Source organism: Ambystoma mexicanum, chromosome 5p (genome assembly GCF_040938575.1).
Source record: "Ambystoma mexicanum isolate Mex_15411 chromosome 5p, UKY_AmexF1_1, whole genome shotgun sequence".
NCBI classification, from domain to species: domain Eukaryota; kingdom Metazoa; phylum Chordata; class Amphibia; order Caudata; family Ambystomatidae; genus Ambystoma; species Ambystoma mexicanum.
This window is the reverse complement of record NC_090930.1, coordinates 1,044,181,046-1,044,207,187: the sequence shown is the minus strand read 5'-3', so window position 1 is coordinate 1,044,207,187 and position 26,142 is coordinate 1,044,181,046. Positions and strand designations below refer to the sequence as shown.

Below are 26,142 nucleotides of genomic sequence, written 5' to 3'. Positions count from 1 at the left end.
GTGAAACACAACAATTGTAATTAACTGACCAAGTCAAATCTTGCAGTTTCACCAATGCTCACCTTGGTTTTGGTACTCCTAATTAATTTGAGCTCCCTCATACGAACGGCACACGCTCACCGTGCACATCCAAGTGCTAGGTGAAATAAATGAGACCGCCATGTTGTGCTGGGTGCTTGTTCAAGTCTTGTTTCATCATGTGTGGCATTCCGTTGATTCTCTCACATGCATGCCGCACTGCCGTTTGAATTGCTTATAAGGTCAGCTCGGGTGGTGCGGCTATCTTTAAGGTGTTTCTTGAAACTTAATGACTAAATTAAACAATTTATCTTTTTCATTCTAACCTCCTGTGATGAAGTTGGTTCTTGTCATCCAGGATTTTACCCTAATTTTTAATGTTTGGACTATGTCTACCTTCGTACATGATGAAATCGCTTTCCAGATGTGATTTCTTCCGAAAGTGAAAGGCAATTTTGTTTGATGCCAAGTCTTTTCTGAGGCGCGATCTATGCTCATTTATTCTGACTGAAATGTTTCCAGTTCTATTGCCGATATATAGTAAATTACATGGACAAGATATGCATTAAATAACATTTTAGAGTTGCAATTCGAGTAAGTGGAACGTCCATTCCCACTTTAAATTCTTGTATTCAACAGTTTTTGATTTTGAGCTTGTCTGACATTACACTCAGCTAATGACCCCAAAGTTCCCTCAGTGATGTTGTTTTTGGATCTATATAGTTTTTAGTAATAATTGTTTTAAACTACAACCCTTTCTGGAGGGGAACAGAGGTAATTTTTCAATTTGGGCACTGTCTGTCAGTATTCTACAATTTTGTCTTATGATTCGACTAACCTTAACTGTTTTCATTAATTGTAGTTACACATGTGATCATGTTGGTATTCTGCTGTTTTCTCTTACACGCAATACGTTCTCCCTATGAGTGTTTTTTGCGTGTATAAATGCATCTAAAACCAGACGTTTGGGGTGTCCCCTGTTTCTGAGTTTGTTCTGAAGCTTAAATGCTTCTGCAATAAAATGAGTGGTCGATGCCATCAGGCTTGTGTCTAAGGAATTGTCCATAAGGGAGAGCATCTCCGCTTTGCTTTCCTTCTCCCTCTCAGCTGAGCACTTCTTTTTACACCTGCATTATATTTTCATGCATGCGTAAAACGAATGTATTCCAATGGAAAACGCCTCACATTAGCACCTGGTAGTAAGCAGGCCCATTCGATTCTAAAACTCTGCCTGCAGTATATTTGCATGCAGTGTTTAATTTCTTCCCAATTAGAGAGTACAAATGAGGAGTAATGGCGATTTTGATTTTGCTTTCCGCTACACCTTTCTACTCCACTTTGAGAGTGATGAAAATTGCATACAGGGGACCAGCAACAGGTAAGTGTAAGTGTTGGTGGTACCCTGAATGCAATGATCAGATGTTACAAAATGACCCCCTTAATGTGTTCTATCAGGGTTTTCTATGCTCTAAGCGGTGTTCACTGTAAGATGTTTCTCACAGGTACCTGCATGTTGCATCTCCCTACAGGTCACCAGGGATCAAACAGCAAAGGAGAAGAAGGTGAAGTCCTATTTAGGGCTTAGGGGAACACAGTCTCTGAAGAAGAAAAAGACACCCGATTCTACAGGTAAGACTTCACGCGTTATTCTGCACCTGTACCTGAGGATGTGTTGTGCTGAATCAAGTATTCAGTTCATGCGTGTATGCTACTTTACTAGCTCAGAGCATCGAGCAAATTGCCCTAAGCTACCAGGGGCAGTGTTACAGAATATTTGCACCGTAGCAATTAGCACTTTGGCAAAAAATTGCCCTAGTCCCCATAAAATAGGGCCTTGTTATGAGTTTGGATGTAAACTGGTGGTAAATCTGCTGATTTACCACCAGAATAGTTTCCTGTTACCGTCACACAGTCCCGTGGGCTTACCATCAGGTTACGAGTTGTGCTAGGGCAGTGCAAATCCCCATTTTGGATTTTGGATTCCGCTGGACTCCATGGAGATTTTTGACAGAGTCACTATGAGAAGTGATTCTGCAGTGTAAATCCACTGGTTTTAACCTTAAAGTGGAGGGTTTGCCTCTAGCATCACACTTGAGGTAATCCTCCACTTCAAGGTCAAACTCGTAATTTGGCAGTGTGGTAAAAGTTGTGGTAATTCCACCAAAAACGTTGTAGTAACAGAAATACCACCACTTTTTATTGCACCACTGCACTCATACGGAGGTCCTTATTCTTTACACCATGCCAATGTTTGCCCTCGTCCTAGTCCTTTGCGCTAGCACTGCAAACATGTATTGATGAAATATGACAATTTTTGCCTTAGTTCTAACTGCATTGGCAGTAGGGCAAAGCTTCTGGATTACCACCCCACAACCCCTTATTGGGTGCACAGGCCAAGCTAGAGCCTTGTTTGTCTTTTGTTATAAATGGATTGTGTGATTGCAAAACAAATATTGTTCAGCAGGTGATGTGCTGACCCCATCCTTCCTGGCTGCAGCCATACAAGCCTAGTTAAAGCCTACTTTGGACTACATCTCCCATCTTGCATGGCCTTGTATCATCTTCTGTTGGTCGTCAGGTGCTGTGTCCTTGTGCATTGTGACTGAAAGGTTTTCTGTAAATGGCTTCTATAGTCAAAGTCATTTACAGAAACTGAGGATGCATAAAAAACATTGTTTGGCAGAGGAAAGAAGCCTGACTTGCATGTTGAAACATCTTGGTTGGTAAAATAAGACATGGCTGCTCCCTGAGCTTAGAATTTAAAAATCGCTTAAAAGTAAAATGGGGCAAATATACATAGTTCCGACCGCTGTACCGCCTGGTACTAAGTGACCAATGATGATGGATTCTTCTACGGCTCTGTATCTTTAAAAATGTTCTCGTGCAAAAAGTAAATGGAGTTGGTCGTCCAACTTGGAACCGTTGGAACCGCAGTTTGAAATCTTATTAAATACACAAATCTTTGAATGACGTTGTGCTATAACTTTTGGTATCTGCATCTCGAGCACTAACTCGGCAGTGGCGTCGCTAGGGAGGAGTCTGGGGGGGACAGGGCCCCCCTGTAAAACCCCCTGCCCCTCCTTTGCCCCCCTACCTAAGACAAGCAGTGACCATGTTCTCCCCCTACATTTGTCTGTGCCCCCCTACTTTTGTCTTTGGCCCCCTCTGTGCCCCTCCTAAATTTGATTCCTGGTGACGCCGCTGCAACTCGGTATCAAGGTTAATCAGCACAGAAGCTCCGGTCTGGAGGATACTTTTTCAGTTAAATCGAGGGAATGTTCGCATGATATATACATTTTACCTGTCAATGGTTTAACAAAACCATTGATATATGGGATTAGGCGACCGTAGTGCTTAATATTATAGCCTTACCTTGAAAAAGACCTAGGAAGGGTCAAAACACGTGTTGGCAAAGTTTGGGCAAAATCGCAGCACAACTGTGATTAAAACACAGATTGTAAATTTGAGTTTTGTATCTTTATTTACTAACTCACCAGTTGTCACAGTGCCTCTCCTTGGAAGAATAAGTTTTGTTTTTCCTGCAGGGAAGAAGTATGTGATTTGATGGAGGAAAGTCTGTTCTCACCACAAACTTCAAGGGAGACCTGTGCTTTGATCAGGAGTCACAGAGAGCTCAATTAACCAGAAAGACACTTTTATCCACAACAGACAGGAAGATGGGTGGGAATTAGTAGTACATGTTGTCACCCCTTACCTTTCCTGTTGCAAAGCACTCTGGTTATGATCTCACGCATCACAGAATATTGTTGGTGGGAACCAGGATTGGTTCAGTAAGGTGGGCTTAGCCTGCACCAATCACTGTATCCCATTTGGCTTTAAAAAAGGGTTGAGCCCCTCTTTTGGGAGATCGTCCGACAACTTTGAAAGGAGTAGGAAGAAGGACTCATTTGGACCCTGACTGGAGGTACAGTCTGCCTTACAGCTTCCACCAGTGAAGGAAGGCCAGGATTTCCAAGCGGGAAGCAAGATCTCTCCCCTAAACATCTCCCAGGCAACAGAAGGAAATACCGACCTCAGAGGACCTGTCCAGACACTCCAGAACCAGTACCCAGCCAGTGCACAGCGTGCCCTGCTATGTACTGCCAGCAAGCTTGCTAGGTGGGAAGTGCTATAGAGTCTCTGAACAAAGGACAAGCCCATTGCCTGCCTTGCGAAGATGCTAGGAGGAGGGCCACAACAAGCATCAACTAGTGTGCATCTTTTAAGGACATTTTTGAGGCAGTCTAGCCCTTGAAACCGCGACCAGCTGCACCACTGACTGTTGTCATGCTGCAGTCACTAAAGCCATCCGAGATGCCTCAACCAGCGTTCCAGATCCTCCAACCAGCACAGAGACAACAATCAGCCCCACACCTCTAGTACACCAGAAGGGATCCAAACAGATTTGAAATACAAATAAATGATAAACCTCCTTGTCCAATTTTGGTAACGTGGACGGAGCGACAGGCTTATCTTCGCAACACAGCGATTTATTACCCAATGATAAAAGGGACTGTCCAGTCAAGGTTGTATAAAAATATCTACTTTATTATTATTACAACATACTGTTCTAGCACACTACAAAATACAGCCCACCCTGTAAATGAACATAGAGGAGAGACAGTTTCATGAAGGAAAGGGATGCCGCTAGTCCAGCTCCACAGACTACTGAGTCGCCTACTTCTGCGGGAGAGGGGCTAGTAGCCACTGAGGACCCTCCTTTGGTAGCAGGGGAATCAGTGACTTCAGAGTTGCATGGTGCAGCACAGAAACCTAAAATGAAGGACCAGGTGGGTGCAGATCTGAAGGGCCTGCCCAAACTGGATGAGTTTACATCAGCTGGGGGCCCAGGTCAGACTGACTTCTTCGCATCCCAGAAAGAGTGTACCACTCTGGCGGATCTGTGGAAGCAGGTGGAGGAGCAGGCTAAGGACGAGCCCCCTGGCCTTTTCAAAGTGTACTGCGAGGATGGACTCCTGTACAGTGAGCCAAAAGATTCTGAGCGCGAGGGCACCACAAGGTTGGTGATTCCCCAATGCCACAGAAGGTTCCTTTTGGATTTGGCACACCAAATTCCTTTAGCCGGTGACTTGGGAGTGACTAAGACATCAGACTGGTTGCCTGCGCACTTTTGCTCGCTGCAGTTTGACGTAAAGGTTAAGGAATTTGTCTGGTCCTGCCCTACTTGTCAAGCGTCTGGCAAGTCAGGTGGTGCCACAAAGGCCCCCTTAATTCCACTACCTGTGGTTGGTCGGCCTTTTGAGAGAATAGGCATGGATATTGTGGGTCCTTTGGATCCTCAAACCAGCTCAGGGAACAGATTTAACTTGGTGGTGGTCGACCACGCCACCAGATACCCCGAGGTTGTCCCTCTAAGGGGCATCCAAGCCCCTGTGATTGCGAAGGCTGTGATTGGGATATTCTCCCATGTTGGATTCCCCAAGGAAGTCGTTTCTGACCGGGGATCAAACTTCATATCAGCCTGTATGAAGGCTATGTGGGAAGAGTGTGGAGTAACCTACCGGTTCTCTACATCCTTCCATCCCACAAACCAATGGGCTTGTTTAGCAGTTCAACAAGACCCTGAAATGGGATTTTCTCCTGCCATGCCATCCGTTCGCCTACAAGGAGGTGCCACAGATAAGAGTAGGGTTTGGCCCCTTTGAGCTTCTGTTTGCACACCCTGTACGAGGTCCCTTCAGTCTAGTGAAAGAGGGATGGGAAAGCAAACCCTCATCCCTGTCACGAGATTTGGTGGACTATGTACTCAGACTTCGGTCTAGAATGGGAAAGTACATGGAATAGTGAACAAAGAACCTAAAGGCCAGTCAGAAGATAATGAAGTACTGGCACAACCAGAAGCCCACAGTGACAGTCTACACTGACATGGTCATGGCATTAGTGACTGACGTAGAGACTGAGGAGCAGACCAATCCCCTCCCAGACCTCTTACACACTGAAGATGGGTCAGTTGAAGGTGTAAACCTTGCAACAGACCTTTCAGAACAGCAACTGACAGACTGCTTTCTCTGACTCCCGTCTGCTTTCTCTGACTCCCGGTTGTGCAGATTGGTGCAAACATCATATGGACATTGGAGACAGTAAGCCGGTGAAGAGTAGGATTCACTGTATGTCAGATAATGTCAGGGACACCATCAAGTTGGAAGTTTCCAAGATGCTGCCCCTAAGAGTGATAGAGCCATTCCACACCTCTGGGCTAGCCCAATGGTACTGGTCCCTAAAAAGACCAGTGGTGGGAAGACTGAAGTTTGCTTTTGTGTGTACTACAGGGGGCTCAATTCGGTCACAAAGACAGATGCTCACCCCATTCCTCGCGGAGATGAGCTCATTGACAAGCTCAGCGCTTCCAAGTACATGAATACCTTTGACCTCACAGCGGGGTATTGGCAGGTCGGCTTGACAGATGGAGCGAGAGAGACGTCAGCGTTCTCAACCCCGGAAGGACATTATCAGTTCACTGTGATGCCCTTCGGATTGAAGAATGACCCTGCCACTTTTCAGCGGATTTTTAACCAGGTTTTGTCTGGTTTGGAAAACTTCAATGTCACCTATTTAGATGACATTGCTGTCTTCAGCCACACCTGGGAGGATCACTTATCACACCTTATCGCGCCTTGAAAGACTTGTGTATAGGTGCATTATAAATGCCATGTTATCTCATATCATATCATATCATAACAAGTGCTTCAGGCGCTGCAGAATGCAGGTCTGACTATCAAGGCCATTAAGTGCCAGATAGCGCAGGGCACAGTGACTTACCTAGGCCACCTAGTTGGTGGCAGTAAGAAATAACCTCTCAAAGCAAATGTACATGCTGTGTAGGATTGCAACATCCCCACCACACAGACGCAGGTGAGAACCTTTTTAGGGCTCACCAGGTACTACCAGTCGTTCATCAGAGGTTATGGGACCATTGGCATGCCCCTTAAGGATATAACCTCCAGGAAAATGCCAAAGAAGGTAATTTGGACCCCCGCCTGTCAAACCTCCTTTCAGGAAGATGGCTTGTGCAGGGCTCCAGTTTGGAAAATGCCAGGCTATGGTTAGGAGTTCATTATCCAGACAGACGCCTGTGAATTTGGGTTTGGAGCAGTATTAGCGAAGCTGAACTCTGAATGGGTAGAGCAACCTGTTGCCTACATTAGCAAGATGTTGACAAAAAGGGAAAGAAACTGGGCTGTCCTAGAAAAAGAGGTGTATGCGGTCGTATGGGCTATAAAAGAAGATGAAACCCTACATCATTGGGTCGCACTTTATGTTCCAGACAGATCACCGGTCTCTGCGATGGTTAATGGCCATGCAAGGGGAGAATCCTAAGCTTTTACTTTGGGCCATGTCCCTACAGGGATTAAATATGTACATCCAGCACAAGCCAGGCTTCCAGCATGGAAATGCAGATGGCCTCAGCCGGTACTTTCACCTTGATGACGAACCGGACCCTCAATAGGGTGGTGGCTCGCATGTTGCGGTTGGGCGTCATTTGAGGAATTTGACCACCCGCATGGCGAGTGTGCGCTCACCTGGGTTTTTTTGAAATTTTGTAAGAAAATGTGTAGGGCTAATCCGCACACTTTTTACTATTTTCACTGCACAACAAACGCATAGTAATGTATACCCAGGGGGACACAGCCTACAGGCGCAGTCCTCCCTGTCACATTTAGCTGAAATGTGACAGCCACGGGTACATCAAAGCACCTCAGGAAGGGGGAAGGCACCACCTTCCACTGCCATGGCCAGCCTAATTAAATATCAAAGGCTCCATGGATGTGTCATGTTCTATTGTCTAAGTTCTGTGTGGTGGCAGCGCATACTGATGAGAGTTAAATGAAAGCAGGCCAGCGAAGAGGCCTGCTCACAGAACTAATACAAGGGACAGGAAACTAACACCTCTTTGATAGGCAATGTGTCAACTTGAGGCTAGCTCCTGTTACCCGGGCCAAGGGGAGGGAACGGGAGGAAGGGGAGGGACGGCGGTAGAAAGGGGGCATTTGGAGGAAGGAGAATAACAAGAAGGTTGTTTAGAGACATGGCTCCCATGTCGTCTGTAGAAGGCCCATGCGGGGGCTCAGCAAAGGGTGCAACAACTAGCGATGAGGTCTGACTGACCCTCACGTTTCATCATGTGGAGTGCATAGGTGGGCGAAGTAAGCCCAGCACAGCCAACATACATGCAGCACAACGCGCCCAGCGCCCAGCAGTGATGAGGGTCAGAGGAGCCCGGCAGAAGGAACCAAACACAGCAATCCGGAGGATCAGCATGACAGCAGAAAGGAGGGTGAGCAGAGCCCAGCAGTTACAACTGACGAAAAGGTGGGTCAGAGGAGCCCAGCAGAAGGAACCGCACATGGTGATCAGGAGGATCAGCAGATTGACGGGCGTCCAGCGCCCAGCACAGCGAAGAAGACTCCAGGAGAGTGAGACCGGCTCAGGGGAGAAGCGGCCGGTGTGCCAAGCCCAGCAGCAGGGATGAGCCCAGCAGAGTACCAGTGGTTAAGAGCAGTGCAGTGGAGGGGAGAAGCCCAGCCTCACACCACCCACATGATTACCATGCACCAGCACAGGTGCCCACAGCCCACTATATATGTTCTAAGTGGCACCAATAGCTACACCTGCCCGAACTGTGGCTCAGCAACTACGCAGAGCAACGAGGCACCGCAATCAATGCAGAGACCTGCCACATCACCATTTTCCCCTTGAGACACCACAGGGAGGTTCCACAACCAACTTTGCAAGCGACACCACTGCCTCAGCCGAGGAGGTAGAGGCCCCCACAGGAAAACAACATTACGCCGACGGTGACAAAAAACGCCAAGACCATACAACCCATCAACATGGTTGACCAGGCACAGCAAGCTGCCGACACAGGGGCACATGCCCTTACAAACCTATAGCCCGCTTCCCACACCACGTTTCTACGATGGCCCAACCCGTTTGCCCTCCACCTACACCACGATCAAGGCCAGAGATGGGAGGATTGGGTCGAAGAGTTTGAGGACTTTATGAAGGCGGTGGGAGACAACGACTCACCCAACAAGATGGATATATTCGCCAATCTTTCAAGAAAGGTTATCAAGGGGATAATGAAAACTGTCCCCACACAGGAGAGAAACACATACCAACGCCTTCTCGCAGCAATCAACGACAAACTGATAGTACTCCCCAACAGGGACTATGAACTCCATGCGTCAACCAATGCACACAGCTCCCTCACAAATCCATAGGGGAATTCATCATTCGTATGCAGAGAAAGATCCTGCATTGTGACTTTGCCAACTCTAATGATAAAGAGGCGATCCGCCTAAGGATCATTGAAGGGTGCACCTCATTGATGCTTAGAAAGCACCTACTCAAAAATCCCCTGTCCCTACAAGAAATCCTTGACCTAGCAAGAATACACGAGCAAGTTGACATACAGGCAGCCACCTTTGAAAACACCAAAAAGCGTGACACCATCCTAGCCCTTGCAGTAGGACAGCCGGGGTACACTAGGACTACAGGATCCTGGAGAAGACAAGGACTCAGAGGCCCACAGCATCAAACCCTGAGCGACAAACAATGCTACAGGTGCGGATTTGAGTTCCCAGACAGACGACCATGCCCGGCCATGGGTCAGAGATGCATGCGATGTGGCCAAGAAAACCACTTCCAGGCGATGTGCAAAGAGAGACTGCCTGCACCCCCCGCACACCGACCGGCACCACCACCAATCCCGACCAGACGACCAGAACAAACAAGAGGGCCCAACGACTGGCCAACACACGGAAGGGACCAGGAAACGCCACCCCAAGAGAGGTACCTGACACCACCGGCGACCAGACCAGACTTCATGAGGGCCATTGAGGCCATAAAAGTCGACCCACCCAGGTGTCACTCCGATGCATACAACTATCCTCCCAGCCCACTCAGGCACAAGCACCTACTCTACCCTGAGTTAAGGCACACGGGGAGGTACGGACCTGATCAGGAGCATGGCGCATGCTCTCATCCCGTCCCGAGAGACGATCATGAGTCATATGAACATCAAGAGCCTTACGAGATGCCGAAACCGGGGGTGGGGGGGACCACTACCACTCCCATGACGGGTGCAAGGGAGAATACGGGAGACTGATCAGCACCACGTCAGATGACACCATGGCACCCAAGGTCACAGTCCGGATTGGAAACCTGCACAAGCCGTTTGTTGTGAACACAGAGGCTACAGTCAACGTCATGAACAAGCAACTTTATCAAACCAGAGAGGAAGCATACCCCCTGGGCAAGTCCCAAGCCTACGTATTTCAGTGGGGAACAGCACAGCCGCCACAGCCAAAAGGACAGTCCCACTGTGACCCAACTCACGGAGACCGCAGAGTACCCGCCACCATCCACATGGTACCGAGTCCCGCCATAGGGCGGAGCCGTCTCAGCCATCGGAGGCACTAGCGCGTGCCCTCATCGACATCCAGTACATATCATTCAAAGTCACCCAAGTGAAGGACTACATGCCTAAGCAAGATGCTGGAGAGACAAGGAAAGCCAGGGAAAGGGCAGACCACAAACAAAAGGCCAAGGAGCCTCAACTCCCGATCAAGGAGACTGCCATAGAGCACCAAAGACAATGCAAAAAGAGGAATTCACTAGACCACGCAGATCCCCTCCTAGTGACAGTGGACAAAGGACCAGTGATAACTACAACGGGGACCACGGCGAGATGACGCCACGAGTTATACCTGAAGGAACTGGAACCAAAGGAAGACGAGGTGGCCGAGACGGAAGGAGCAGGGGGCGAAGAGGCATACCGAAAACCGCAACGAGAAAATACGGGCGAGACCCGCAAGTCACGTGGCAGGCCTCATCGGACCATAAGGAGACCCCAACGGTTGATTGAATAAATATAGCCCGGGAAGATTCATGTTAAATGGGGGGGAGGTGTTACCAGGGAAACATGACAAGCCCCTTTTAGGAGGAAGGACCCGGGCCAAGGGGAGGGAACGGGAGGCGGGAGGAAGGGGAGGGACGGCAGGAGAAAGGGGACAGTTGGAGGAAGGAGAATAAAGAGAAGGTTGTTTAGAGACATGGCTCCTGTGTCGTCTGTAGAAGGCCCATGTAGAGGCCCAGCAGAGGGCGCAACAGCTCCCACCCCTCTGTATGAAGGGCAATTAATGTCATGTCTGAGACAACTATTTATAGTAGGCAACCCCTGCAGGGAACCGCCTTTCAGAGGGAAGAAATATGTGATTTTATGAAGACAGAAAATCTGCCCTCACCACAGACTACAAGGGAGACTTGCGCTTTGAATGGGAGTCACAGAGAGCTCAATTAACAACAGACACAGTTTGATCCACAACAGACAGACAGACTGGTGGGACTTAGTAGTACATGTTGTCACCCCTTACCTTTCCTGGTGCAAAACACTCTTGTTATGACCTTACTCATAACAGAAGATTGTTGGTGGGGACCCAGGATTGATCATTAAGGTAGGCTTAGCCTGCAGCAATCACTGCAGCCCATTTGGCTTTAAAGAGGGTTGAATCCCCTTTTTCGGGAGATTATCCTTCGAAAGGAGTAAGGACTCATTTGGACCCTGGCTGGATGTACAGTCTGCCTTACAGCTTCTGCCAGTGGAGGAAGGCCAGGATTTCCAAGAGGGAAGCAAGATCACTCCCCTAAACATCTCCCTGGGAACAGAGGGTGATACCGACCTCAGAGGACCCGTCCAGCTGCTCCAGAACTGGTACCCAGCCAGCACACAGTGTGCCCTGCTAGGTTCTGCCAGCAAGCTTCATAGGTGGGAAGTGCCAGAGAGTTTCAGAACAAAGGACAAGACCGTTGCCTGCAAACACTCTCCACAGCTTTCGGCCATCCGCCTTAAAGGATGACACAAGCCCTTCAAAGAAGCTAGGAGGAGTGCCACAACAAGCATCAACAAGCGTCCATCTTTTAAGGACATTTTCGAGACAGTCGAGTCCTCGAACCGCGACCGGCTGCACCACTGACTGTTGTCACACTGCAGTCACTAAAGCCATTCCAGATCTGCTAACCAGCACAGGAACAACAATTCTTGACCCAGAGCCACCGTGTAGGCTAGCCTGCAGCCGTCCGGCCAGCTTTGCTGGCCGAACTGCCTGCCACCTGATACCCGCAGCTGTCTCCCATCTTGAACTCTGTCGCAGGAGCTGCAAAGCATCCTGGAACCGACTCGACGCTGTCGAGCATCAAGATCATCTGAAGCACTGCGTACATTGTGGTTCTGCCACCCTGGTCCTTCTCCGAAGGCCCCTGGTGACATTTACGACCCCTTACTCCGTTGGTGCTGAAACCAAATATCCTTGAACAGTTAAGACTGATTGCTTTACCGACTACCCTCCTGTCAGTATCCAGAGTGCATCCCTTTCCTTTGTGAAACTGTCTTGTCTGTCCTCTATGTTCCTTTGCAGGGTGGGCTTTATTTTGTAGTGTGCTAGAACTGTCTGTTGTAATAATAATGAAGTAGATATTTTTATACAACCTTGACTGGACAGTCCCTTTTATCATTGGGTAATAATTGTATTGTTGCTGTGATGCAACTAACCACGATCCCCGACCTTGCACAGATAAGACTGCTATTCGATCCACGTTACCAAAATTGGACAATGAGGTTTATAATTTACTTGTGTTTCCAATCTGTTCGGATCCCTTCGGATGTACTAGAGGTGTGAGGCTGATTGATGGTTTAGAAACCGATATTCATCCTTGGACCACTGGTGCCCCAGAAGTTGATTCGCCACAGTGTGTCTGTAGTGACGGTGGGAGACTGTTTTAGAAAAAGATTTCCTAAACTGCACTACATGGTGAACCTGTGAGCCGATTACTGAGAACTCTCAGAACATATACTAGTGGGGTGCTCAGTTCACATTTTGGCATGTACCAGTAAACCTCTGGTTTCCAGACATACCGGCGGTACTCTCAAATTAAGTGGGGCACGCGGCCTGGGGGGAGCACAAGCAGCATATTGTGACGGGACACACATCCCTCCATGCTCAGCCCGTGGAGGGTTAGTTAGCCTTTCTCTCACACAGAGAGCCCCACTGATGCTCAGCCTAATGGAGGCCCTCATGATCCTGGATACAGAACTTTTACAGGCATCAATCAAGTAGCAGCTTTGGATAGCTCCTTTTCATTGGTGCCACAGGGAGGCATAGACGGTGGCCTGCCCACCTTATCTCCCTGTGTTAGGCTTACAGGTGTCATCTGGCGCTCTATTGCTCTTCCTCTGTTTGTCCTACTCTGGCTTTCTCTCTTAAAACAGAGAGTGATTGACCTGTTCCCTGTGAGAGACAGGGAGAGAGACAACCAAAATGTGAGCTACAATGTAAGAAAAGTAACGTGGAACCAGAAACAGGATAAAGAGACAGAAGAGACAGAAAGGACACACACAAGTGATTCAGTCAAAAACAGAAGTAGGTCTTTAAGTCCTTTGTCTGCATTGGACCATATGGGCTGCATATGCCAACAAATGTCAAATAAAGGGATCTGGGTGACAAAGGAGAGGCAAAATCTGAAAGGGAAAAAGAGAAATAGAATGGGAGGATAGACTGAAGATGGAGAGGAGAGACAGAATGGGAAGTTCTGTGGTAGGGGAGGTGTGCGAGGGAGACAGAATGAGTGAGGGAGAGGAACAGGTCTCGCAGAGCTCTTACCTAAACCCTTGTAAGGAGAGTGTTGCCCTTCCAGTTCCTTTCTTTCTTTGCATTATGGGGCTTGTTGTTTTGCCTTTTCTATTAGAAATGCTGGACGTTAAGTACCAGAATGCCAAGGAAAAACAGTTTTGGATGTATTAAACTCACCTCACCTGGAACTAGTTGCGAGCTCTGCGTCACACAAATAATAACATAGGCAGTGCAAAGAAAAGACAGAAACAAATGCCAGTTTAGGAGGAAGTAAGAGCAAGGACATGTTGAGAAGGAGGAAGATAACAAGAACACAAGGTAGAAAGCAAGACAGGGCCGACAAGCATTGCATTTTCAGGCAGGAAGGGAGTTGGGAGCAACAAAACGAGGGAGAGAAAAGTGAGGGAGGTAGAGGAGAATCAGAACTGAAGGGAATGCAAGGGATGGAGGGACAGAAATAGAGAGAGGGAGAGAGAATGATGAGGAACTGAACGAGAGAGAGATCATTCAAAGAGAGATAGAGAGTAGAGAAGAGATAGAATTTGAGGGAGGGAAGGAACAATAGAAATAGAAAGGAGAGCCAAAGAACAGGATGAACCACAACAAGTGAGAGCCAGAAGAGGAGGGACAGATACAAATGTCATCCCAAAAAAACGAGAGAGAGAGAGAGAGAGAGAAAGAGAGAGAGAGAGAAAGAGAGGGAGAGAGCAGCAGGGAGAAATTGGTTACACACAACTGGATGGATAAAGAGAAAGGGAGAAATAGGGAGGAGAGATAAAAAAGGAGGGATAGAATAAATGAGAGACAATACTGGTGGGCCATGGAAGAGAGAGACAGGGTAGGCGGGTGTGGAGAGACTGCACGGGAGATTTAAGAGACAGAGCAGCAGGGTGAGTGACGTAGAAAGCAAAAGGAGACTGCAAATGTGAAGGTGAGAAAACCAGAGAGGGACAGTAAAAGAAAGAGTCAGAAGCAAGACTAAAAAGAGGACTGTGGGAGAAAGGGAAACGTTAAACAGCATGAGCATAATCCATAACTCTCTTTAATTTCAACTTCATTGAGAACTCCCTCCAAAACATGACTGCCTACTTGATGGAGACTCAACAGATTGCGTGGTATTCATGTGAGAGAGGTACACCACCTTCTACCAGCAGCCTTGTGACTAGTGACAGGTGGTTTCTGTGCAAGCCACCAAACCGCAACCTCTGAGGTCCCTTCTATAACTCCTTCTCCTACCCCCTACCGTGAGCCACCATTTGACCTAGGGCAGAGGGGTCCAGACTTCAAAATGTTTGCTATAGGAGCTTTGGCATGAAAGAGTTTGAAGATCACTGTCATTGATGCATTTGTGGGTCAAGCGTCCAAATTTAAGGAGGATACTTCCTCTAACTTGGAGACAATAGAGGGCCCATCTAGACTATAACTCTTATAACTCCTCACCATTCGCCATGCTGTATGAGCCTGATGGATGCCCAGCCAAAGATTGCAGGTCCATGGTCTAAGCCTTTGACCAGATATGAGGTAGCGTTTTGTCTAGTGTGGAGCTGTAGAATTTGTCACTTAGGCAGTACCACAATAAAAGGATTGCATTAGTTAAGTCATAGCCAATACGGTAGTTCTTTGCTGCTTAGTAAACGGTTTTGATTATACATCATTGATAATCATGTCATATGTGCCAAAAATGTGAAAAACATTACCATAAAGAATGAAAAAATATTGAATGTAATCGTAATTACATGGCCTGCAGTATGTGTCAGTCTCTGTGGCTCCTTCATAACCATAACTAAACACATAGGGAAACAATTCTTATTGCATGGCTGCATTAATTAATCACCATATTTAATCAATCAATTGCTCTTTATGTGTCGTTGTTTGGATTGTCTGACCTATTATTTTCAGGTAAACAGTGAAACAGGTTTCTTTTGCTGTCATCCATTTCAAGGACAAGTACACACACACACCAGTTTTATGTCAATCATGGCTTCCCCTTTGCTCAGAAATGCCTACATTACTTACTGGTGATCTTCATAACTCCAAGTCTAACTCTTCCTCGTCTATGTCCTTCAATCGTGAGGAAAAATCAGACCCAAATGCCAGAACTGCTGTAAAACACGCACCCGGGGAAGGTTAGCCAATCAGGTGGCTGGACCAGCGGGCGAGAATAGACATTGTCCATCCGCTATTCCATCCACTCAATGCCCTTCCCCGGGTGGTGCAATTTTTTTATGTGGGGTCTCCCTATTTCTCCTACCTCCAAAACCAACTAAACCCCTTCCCCGCCCCCTCCCAATTTACCTGCGAGACCGGAGCTTTGAGCTCCAGTACCCACGCTCCTTCCGATCCCATCTGCTAACATGGAAATGGAAAAGGAACTTAGTCCCTTTTCCCTATGGCGACAGAAATCTTTTCTCTTTGTTTTCCCTCAGGAGATTGGCAGCGCAAGCAGTGTGAATCTCCTCAGGGGAAAAAGAAATAATTTGCACCCCGGATAAACCCTGGGGGGCAAATGCCTTTCACCCCCTGGTGGGGCAGGGGAGCGGACATGGCTGGTAACGGCTCACAGCCCTCGCCAAGGCCCTCGCTTTGTTCGTGCCTACCATGGCTCAGGCTGGCAGGCCGTTACCGGTCAAGCCTGCCCCCCCCCCCCCCCACACCAGGGGTGAAAGCCATATCCACAGGTATCCACCCAGAGCCTGAATCAACCACTTGCCAAAATTGTGGCTAATGCCCAAGTTTAATACATTTCCTTAGTAGAGACTCCCAGGCCCCCAACCATGAGGCTGCAAAGCTTCTGATGGAGCAACCTTGCACCTACAGGGGAAGCAAAAGCCAAGCAATGTCTCAAAGGAAATGCACTTGCTTGTGCAACCTAAGGAGGCGGTCCATGCAGTCGGATCTATCCTCTGAATCACCAAGATGGCATTGAACTTCTCTAACAATGACTGTCTTTAATCAGAGTAGATTGCCTCTCACACAGCAACGTTGGTGGAGGCATTGGCCCTCTTAAGTGATGCCTCTACTTTCTTGTCCACTGGGTCAAGGGGGGTGCATCCTGTGAAAAGGGAGGAACTACCGGAGAGTGACGGAAGCAATGAAAACTCCTGCAGGATTGCTGGAAAGTCCAGATTGAGTTTCGAAAGTGATTGCTATCTTGTGAGGAACCTAGAAATCCTGGTCTTTTCAGGCTCCTTAAACTCCATGGACAAGCGATCTTTCACATGTTGTATGACCAGGAGTTCTACCAGTACAGGAGCTTGAGCTGGAAGACTCAAATCATCTCGGAGGAAGAGGGTTGCTAAATATCCTGGAAATCCAAAGCATAGGTAGGCTGTAGCCTCCTCAAGGACCACTCTTCTGATCTATTTGCCTGATGCTTCATGTAGGTCATCACTCAGTCCCATAGGCTTCTTGAGCATCGAACGCTCAGCAGATGGCCCTTCTCTGGGAACACCTATTTTGTTAAGGAAAGCTTCAAATGGTTTCTCTCATGGCTTCTGAAACTGTAACCAGAGAACCAGGGCTGGGAACACTGAGTCGGGGGAGGAACAGGGAGATCCAGAGAAGGAGAAACAGGGCAGCCAGGCAGGTCCAGCACTGGTAACACTGGAGCTGGAGCACTAGGAGTAGCAATCATTGGTGCAAGGAAATCATGTCTGTGGGAGTGTTTTATGCGTATGCCCCCATGAGAAAAAAGTGAGTTCTTGCTTCTCTTCTCGCTACATTTCCGCAAGGCTTCTGACATTTTAGCAGATATGCAGAGATCGCGTACTTAACAATAACACAAATCATTGTCACAGAACCCTTAACTGGAGTCTTTTAGAGTGTACAGTTCTCATGGGCCTTCTGGGGGTCTCCTCCAGCGCAGGCAGTCACCTGTGCTTCATGTAGTGTGGCAGTAACCGTACACCCCCAGTCGCCAGGAAAGTGGAGCGTCTTAACATCAGACTATTCAACTCCCAAAAGCAGTTAACCCTCAACATACTTATGTGCATGCCTTTCACAGGCAGACAAACATCAGGAGCTCATGGGATGGGCGAAGTCTTATAGTTTTCTTTGCAAGGAGGAGGTTACGTATAAGGATCCAAAAATAAATAAATATATAAATAAATAATAAAGTTGATTACTTGCATGGGTGTCTGTCATAGGTGGGCTCACCCTCATTATTATAGGACGGGGACAATGAAGAGGTAATGCCACATTAAACTGCACATGGGTGGATATCTGCAATATGCATAACTCATATACTTTTGAAGGTCTTCACTATACTGTTCATTCATATCTCCAATAAGTGTTTGATGCTTTGCCTGACTCTATCTAGTAGCCCGTTCCTCTTTTCATGTTAACTCTCAACTGGGCAATGGGTGACTGTGATGGTTGGGCTCACCCATATGATGATATGCCTGAGATGAGGAAGAGAGACAGTTAATTCCATACTGCATTGCACATTTTATCTCTGCTATATGCATACATCTGGGCTCCAATAAGGGCTTAATGCTGTGCCTCTTCCTGTTGACCTGTTGACCTGTTCCTCTATTCATGTTGTCTTTCAACCGGGGAACGGATACAATGTGCCTGATTTAGAACAATAAAAGGGCTCTGTGGTTTGAGATAAGACAGCTACCGCCTATTGCCACTAAGGGGGTTTCCAATTCTCATTCCGCACTCCCTCGACAGATAGGTGAAGTCCAGAAATTCTACCCGACTCTGCTGCACATGCGCAACTGTCGTTGAGACCCTTCCGGGACTTCCATTCACCCCATCACTGGCGGTTGGGCACATATTTCCACTTTTGCATGAGGCTCAATGTTTACATTGTACTGCAATTTAGTGTGTAGGGCAGCCATTCCAGCAGTCTATCAAAGGTTTTGCTGATGATCGCCCATAGAACAATGTTTGCCCACAGGTGTTCATGCACTCCGGTGGAGAGGAAGTGTGTGGTATATTTTCAGTTGCATTTGGTGTGTTCATAGCCGCCTGTACATAGTTTTTCACATATCACCCAGGGGTTTCTGTTCAGAGTGACATAGTTCTGATTTTCCATCATATTGTCTATTATGCAACACTTCTTTTTCCTCTTGACTGAATACATTTTCGTCTGTATTTGCTCCCAGAGCGAAATCTTAGTTTCTTTCCAAACTTTCTTGTAACTGCTGCTATTCCGTTATTTCACTAATTTAACACAATCCCCTACCTCTTTAAATTTAGCGCTGTTTACTAAACACTCTGCTGCTGCCTTAATCTCCACCAGTGACTGTTGCCTTTTTCTCATTGTGACTTATGCTAGCTATTAAAGTATTTAATTATTGTAACTGCATGTAAGCTATTTAAATCAAACTAATTGCCTTAATCACTACATGCTTGCTATCCTATCCTTACCTTTAGAGCGAATTATCCAAAAGAACCAAGCCTATCCTTCCAAAGGCAAAGTTCATTCAGGAACGGCCGCTGTTCCATTGGTTGAGGGTAGCGGCCTGGACACACTCCCCACTGGGCCAAAACTTGAGGTAGAAACTGAAGCTTTGACACATAAGGTTCAACAGAGCACCACATCTGTTTCAGATGTCTCCGACGAGCATGCCCTTCATGAAGAAGAAGAACCAGGGGGAGAAAATGGGAACACGGTTATTCAAGAAGATCAAAGAGAACTTGAGCACAGTGTTGACGAGGAAAGCAACGAGGATCAAGGAGATGGGCACGAGGAAGGGGAAGAACCAGAGACTAAAGAGGAGGGAGGAGGAGAAAAGACATCACTTAACAACAAGAAGTTTTGTAAATTTCAAGATCAGGAGACAGAATCAGAGTCTACGTTAGAGTCTGAAGAAAAGGAACATCATGAAGCCTGTTCAGCAGAAGGCCAAGACCACACGACTGATTCAAATAACACAAGCACAGCAGAGACTCTAAGCTATTCTGAAGCAAATGACGGAGACCAAGAGTTAAAGCTGCCAGCCGCCATTGTAGAAGAGCGCAACCCGAACTGCACAGTGCTACTTGAAAGGTATGGAATCATTTTCTTAAATCGCAAAGCATGATTAACTCAATTATTGTAGCAATTGTTTCAGGCAAGCAAGCTCAGGTAGAGGACACTAAATAGACAGGAACACAACAGCGTAGTTTTGCCGTCTCCAGGTGTGATAAGCCACTTACACTCCATGTTTTTAGGATACCCAGGCAAATCACTTTTCAGTACTGTGGCTCTAAATGGGAGTTATTTATACAGCAGTGGTTATCCCAAAAACCTGGTCTGGTTTCGCTTTTAAGGCCCGGACTTTAGGACTCTTGGTGTAGTTGTGTTATTTCAATAGAGAGGAAAAACAGTGACACAATACCATGTTCAATGCTTTTAAATGTAACTTGCTTAGATACTGCTCAACCAAATTTATGTCATTCAGTTTTAGGGAGTACTAATTAGTCTTCAATCAGGTGTAATCTGCTACCATCCCTTCAGAAATATTAGCATATACAGTCCACAAGTAATTTGGGGGTACTCAGACACACGTCTCATTCGTAGCTGTGCATTTGTTTGTGTTCAACAAGCAGTTGCAACAGTTGAAAATTCAACATAGTGAAGTGGCAAATTGAGAGAAGAATGCAGGGTCACTGCTTAACATTGGTCTTCGAGTAAATAACATGGAAGATTCTTATGATGGCCTGACCATATTTTGGGTTCTCTATACACAAATGTGCGTACATGTGATAACATTAAGAATGATTTCTGCTAAGAACAAACTGCAAATTAAACAATTAGACATGCATAGACAATCCAGAGATTTAGATAGCATAAAGGCAAAGAACTGAGAGCGCATGACCAGGTCATTTGCAAGCTTGTTCGGCTTTCCATTTGGAACAAAGTGGCCGGACTATTTCATTAAAGACTAACTTAGAATTGGAGGGGAAGCCTCGATTACAGAGTATTTAACAGAAATGTTCGCAAATCTTTTAAAATGAGAGTAGGTTTGCAACAGTTGCTGTGGTTAATGTCACTTATAACATGAACAAATAGCTGCTCACATTGTGTATAATTGCCACAACACTGAAGAACTAAAATTGCCTCTGCATACTAGGGGGATAGCCCTTTTCCCTCATGTCCACTACCACCCTGAGAGAACAGAGATTCTGTGTAATTTGCATTCTGGAGATATTATTATTATTATTATTATTATTATTATTATTATTATTATTATTATTATTATTATTATTATTATTAGTCATATGCATGTGGCAGCAAAATACACAAAAAGGCAGAGACTTTAAGATTAGAACCGCTAGCAAGCAGAGTGCTGGCAAGCAAAGCGCTAGCAAGCAAATACACAACTTCTCTCAAGTCCTACATTAGTTGAGTGGGGAGAAGTGTGCAATTGTATGTGAGAAACAACATCACTGTGGGAATCTGCAGAGGAAACACGTGTTGTGTTTATTACAGGTGGGTCCAACAGACACAACCACCTGCCCTACCTTCCACTGCCACCACAACCTTAAAAGTGAGGTGTATGGGGCCTGAACAAACCGGTGGATCGAAGAGGCAGATTTCCTAGAAAATATATATAAGATTAATGATAGCTAACCATTAAGAAAAAGACCCTGTTTATGATCTTCAATCAACAGGGACACAGCAGATGACTATTTTCTCTGCTTACCATTCGTTCAGTGGGGTGTCATCGGCAACCGATCAATGGAGTAAGTACATTATGCTTCCTCACAGCTGCTTCTTCTACTCTTAGTATCCCAGTCAGCTCCTAGTAGAAGATAGCAATAAAAGACATCCTCAATGGGAATAAGGTTGTTGGAGATATGTTTGCATGGGTTGTTTTACCATAAAACTGAATTGACTTGTGTTTAGCAACCATTTTTGATGAAAACAGATTGATTGCTTGAAAGGGTCTTTCTTATGACAAAATGGCAGCTCACCTTTATGCTGGGCCGTATAGCACTGAATATACTCCCAATGTACAATTCCCTAATTAAAAAGTAACTGATTAGACCAGTGTTTAAGTAAAGGCATGGATTCAAGAGTCCTGACTCAAAACATTCTTGCCTAGACACTGTGATGTACCTTCTCGCAAAGGGTGGAGGTCTCATAATGTTGATATAAAGAACTGGGGAAGTCACACAAAATTTCCTGATTTCCTCATTTCCAATTCGCCTGCACACCTAAACATTTTAGAGCAAGTCCAATGTCTCTTGCAACAGTCATGCTGCTCTATCAGAGCACATCACATCTATTGACCCAAGTTCTCCTTTTGACCATATTCAGTTAAAAGGGATGTTTCATGCGGGATAAAGGAGATTTCCGGAAAGCTTAATTGTGAAACGATAGCAGACTTCTATCTCAATAGCAGCAACATATGTTTTCATCATTATTTTGAAGTGTTTCAAACCAAATGCAGATACCACATTATTAATGGAGAAAGTGTTTAGGCTCAAGAAAAGTTTTTCTACATTTCTAGTGAAAGACTGCTAACAAAACTGGCCAGACCCATGAATATGTACAGTAATGTGTAAACACTCTGGAAGCATTATCACATTGGGGTGTGCTTGAAGAGGTTGAAATACACACATCCAAAACCCTATTTGTCTAGTTATGAAGTCCATACAGCTCACACCATTTCAGTGAGTTTTGAACATATCACCACCTCTCAGTAGCGCCATTAAAGGAGCTAAGTACCCCAGTTGTGTTGCTGGTTATCAGGAGATTTTGTGTCATTGGGGGCATAGTGCTGCAGTCTTGGGCTTTCAATTCTCTGCAATTGTATTCTGAGAGGAGTTGCATTCTTCTGCACTTTAATTGATTAAAATGCAATCAAGTAAAGCTATTGTAAAACCAAATCCCAAGAATAGAGTTGATTATCCCGGATGACAATGTGTTATTGGGTCATCTTAATTGGGTACCTGAAAGAAAAACCTTGTGAAATCATGACCTTGTTGTTCAATGCTTGTCATTGTTCTTGTGTTTTTTCCTAAGCTGTATGGGACCAAAATGTTTTTTTTCCAGGTATGAGGACAGTGACCAGGACCCATCGCTGCTACGGACCCCTGAAAAAGAGATAGATAGGGAATTGCCAGAGACTCCCGAGCAGAGCTGCTTACTGGATAGCACTGGCAGCAGCAAGCGTAGGGTAACCGAGGAAGACCCAATCAAAGACGATAACAAAAAAAGCAGGGTCGATACAGAGCCCTCAGCACCCACAAGTACCACAGAAGAGCCTTTAGAACCAACACAAACTTTAAGTATTCCAACAGAAGAATCACTGGAAACAGATTCCACAGAAGACCATCGAGAGGACCTAGCCACTGAAGACAATGGGGAAGAGCTCGTAATTGGTAAGAAAAAGCGTGCACTAAAAACATGAGTGTTTTTATTTGACTTTTAACATGGCCACCCTGGAGGAAAGCTTTTCTATTGGCTTGTGATGGGCACCCTAACTATAATTTAGACTAATTGCTGCTTGCATACTGTTAATATGTTGCCCTCCCTCCCTCCTACAAACAGCCAAGCTCCGTTTTGTTAACTTTAAAAAAACTACTTTGTGCAACGTTCATAAACATTTATTTTTAAAAAAAATGCAGAGGCTGCATGTTTTATTTACATTACTTTAAGAAATATGTAGGTCACAAAGGCGACCTGCATATTTCTCGTGGGCTGTGCTGCAACACAAATGATGGGCTGGCCAGCTCCCGTGCATGCATTAGTGTAGGGTGTATGTATGGAAATCCATGCCTCTTACTGTAGGCCTCTTAACGTAGATATATGTAATGTGCTTTTTCATAGGCAGAAACTGTTAACCTTGCAATCCTACCTGACTAAGTGGTATTCCTTTAAGAAACATCAGAGTCTATGTCATGAATGCTTGACATATGAATGACTCTGCCACAGCCCTACTGGCCTTCCTTCGGTCATTGACCCACACCCACAAACACTCGCTATTATTAAATAAATTATCACATCAGTCCTCATGAAACCAAACTCTGCAGGGTGAAACATCGTACACCCTAAAGCAGGACTGAATATTTTCCAGCACTACAGGCTTTCCAGAGGTCCATGTTTGTTATGGATTCCATATAGTGTAATATTATAAACCTCAACAGTATACAATGTGTTAACCTCTGAATGATGAAAAGCAGACCTGTAATGCCTGACATGTGACAGACTCTGCTGATCTGACCTACAATCTTACAATTATCCACTTCAATGTACTCATTTGGTCACCTTCAAAAGGATAAAAGATTGAGTTCCTACCCAGATTCAAACATGGGATCCTCATGTTACACATACATCTCTGCAGTTGATGCATTCATCTACTGAGATCTTACTGCGGAGCTGAATTTGATGTCCTGCTTGGATAACGGTCACAGATGTGCATGACTCCATTACATAGAGCTAGGTCCCATGCCCCCAATGAGACACACACGCTTCCTCCCTTTCCCCTAACTTTTCCCTCCTTTCCTCAAGCCTTTTAAGCTATTTTGTGTGTATTTTGCCCATGCATCATTTAAAACTTGCCCACACTTATCTGAACTTTCTTGAAGATTTATGGCTCTCAAAAAAGATTTGGGCAGATTCGGTCTGGTAGAAAAATCACAGGGAACATGCACACATACCCTTATTTAACTAGGGGATTTGCGGGAGCTGCACATCACTTTTGAGAAAGTTTGCCCAGGTTTAGTATTAATAGCACCATACTGCTGCTCAGAATCTGGCAGATAGTCCGCAGTATCAAGTGGCAGTAAATAGGAACTAGGTAACTCCTAATTACGTCACTTGTAATTTCACTGATTAGGGGCATTCAATTAGAAGACCTTGCTTGAGGTAAATCCACCACCTGAAGACCTGAAAGTGAACGTTGGAATTGTGTAGTGTGGCAAAATGGTGATAATTCCATTACTGTCAAAAATGGTGGAACCAGAATTACTGCCATTTATTTTACAACACTGACTCAGATTGACCTCATAGGACTTTGTTGGAATAGGGGGCGTCTTACCTCATATACTGATGGGTAGAGAGCACATGTACATGTTATTCACAGAAAGTAAACAGTCTTTACCTATTAACAGTGCCCCATGCAATACTATATAGGTACATCACACACTTTGTCTCCACTTTCATTGCTGAAAACTCTCATCCATCAGTGGGAGCACAGTCAACATAAACACCCTTCATGCCCTGGAAGTGGCACACTCTCACCAGCAATCACTTACAACACTGGGATAGTTCAGCCTCTCTCAGGTTCTGAAAGACCTAGGTTCTCTTCCCATTAGATGAAATAAGCCTTGGGGTCCTGCATTACATCCATTCAGGTGTTATAAGTCAGTAGTCTCACAAGGAGGAGCATGTGGAACATTGTAGATCCTTTACATTTTGGGCATTTGCTGTGGACACAAAACCAATCATCTAACCAACCTCACAACCTGTTTCATGGTACGACTATTTCTCCGATCTCATAGGAGACCATAATCCATCGCTTTACAAACATTCACATCAAGTGGTTCAAACAAGACATTACAGTAGTTGATGGTTCCCTAACAGTGACAATGTGGTGGCCACCTTCTGTCCAGTTTCAGCTGCAAAAGTTTCCTTGACAAACAATGCACACTGATATTAGCAATTATCTGGTTTGCACCTGCTTTCTTATACCCAATTCTCAAAGCCTCAAAATGGAGTCCATATGGAGATGCCTGGATTGTCTTTGAAATTCTCACATACAAATGCCATTCTAATGTGACAAGATGCAAAAAATATAGAGTCAGAATGTTAGCCCATAGCTCAGGAGCCGCCTTAAGAACCATATTGCTCATCCCATCAGATCTGGGGGCTGTAGATGAGCTATCTCTCTTAATAGCTTATAATATAGGCTCATATGACATCATTTCTCCAAGGTTCTTAATATTATTACCAAACTTTCGAGGAGGATGTGAATTTGCCTCAGGCTTTCTGTATACAGTTTCAAAGCGAGATATCCAAGTCACTTCCAATATTCGATGTTGTTGTATCACTGCTTGAGAACCATTCAAGCCATGTATGCCTGACAAAACTGTGCAGTGTCCTTTGGCCTAATAACTTCAACATATATTCTGTATCATTTTGATACATAATACTGTAATGCATAGCAATCCAATGTTTAAAATTTTCCATTTTAATCACCTTCATCTTGTCCTCGATCTCTATTCTAAACTTTTTAGTAGATCGTAATGCAGCTCTCAAAATCCTTTTGCGCTCTGCCAATGTTCTATCATAATGATGGGTATCTTTGACAAATCTCTGTTTTTTATCCTTGTGCTTATTGTTCCCACTCATAATTCCTTGCATGATTTCCTCTAAATAATTATGAAATCCATACTCACTAAACGTCTGTGCTTTCCACTCATAACTGCTCATATTCCAATCATTAGTAACTCTTTCATTAAAATCATGTATTAATGTACAGAGTAGACTAATACTATTTCTCCCCTGGTTAATTATAAGTGGAGCACTTATCTC

The 26,142-nt window shown here is 45.5% G+C and overlaps 1 protein-coding gene across 2 annotated transcripts in view; it reads left to right on the top strand.

The window, feature by feature from the left end:
• MYLK4 (myosin light chain kinase family member 4) overlaps positions 1–26,142 on the top strand; it is a 282,708-nt gene that overhangs the window by 93,793 nt on the left and 162,773 nt on the right. Inside the window, exons 2-4 of one of the 2 annotated variants that reach the window (XM_069613527.1) lie at positions 1,548–1,647; positions 19,227–19,665; positions 22,660–22,988. In XM_069613527.1, coding sequence (XP_069469628.1) covers positions 1,548–1,647; positions 19,227–19,665; positions 22,660–22,988 — 868 coding nt within the window. Of the gene's footprint in view, positions 1–1,547; positions 1,648–19,049; positions 19,666–22,659; positions 22,989–26,142 lie in introns of both variants that reach the window. The other variant, XM_069613526.1, reaches the window with a different exon arrangement.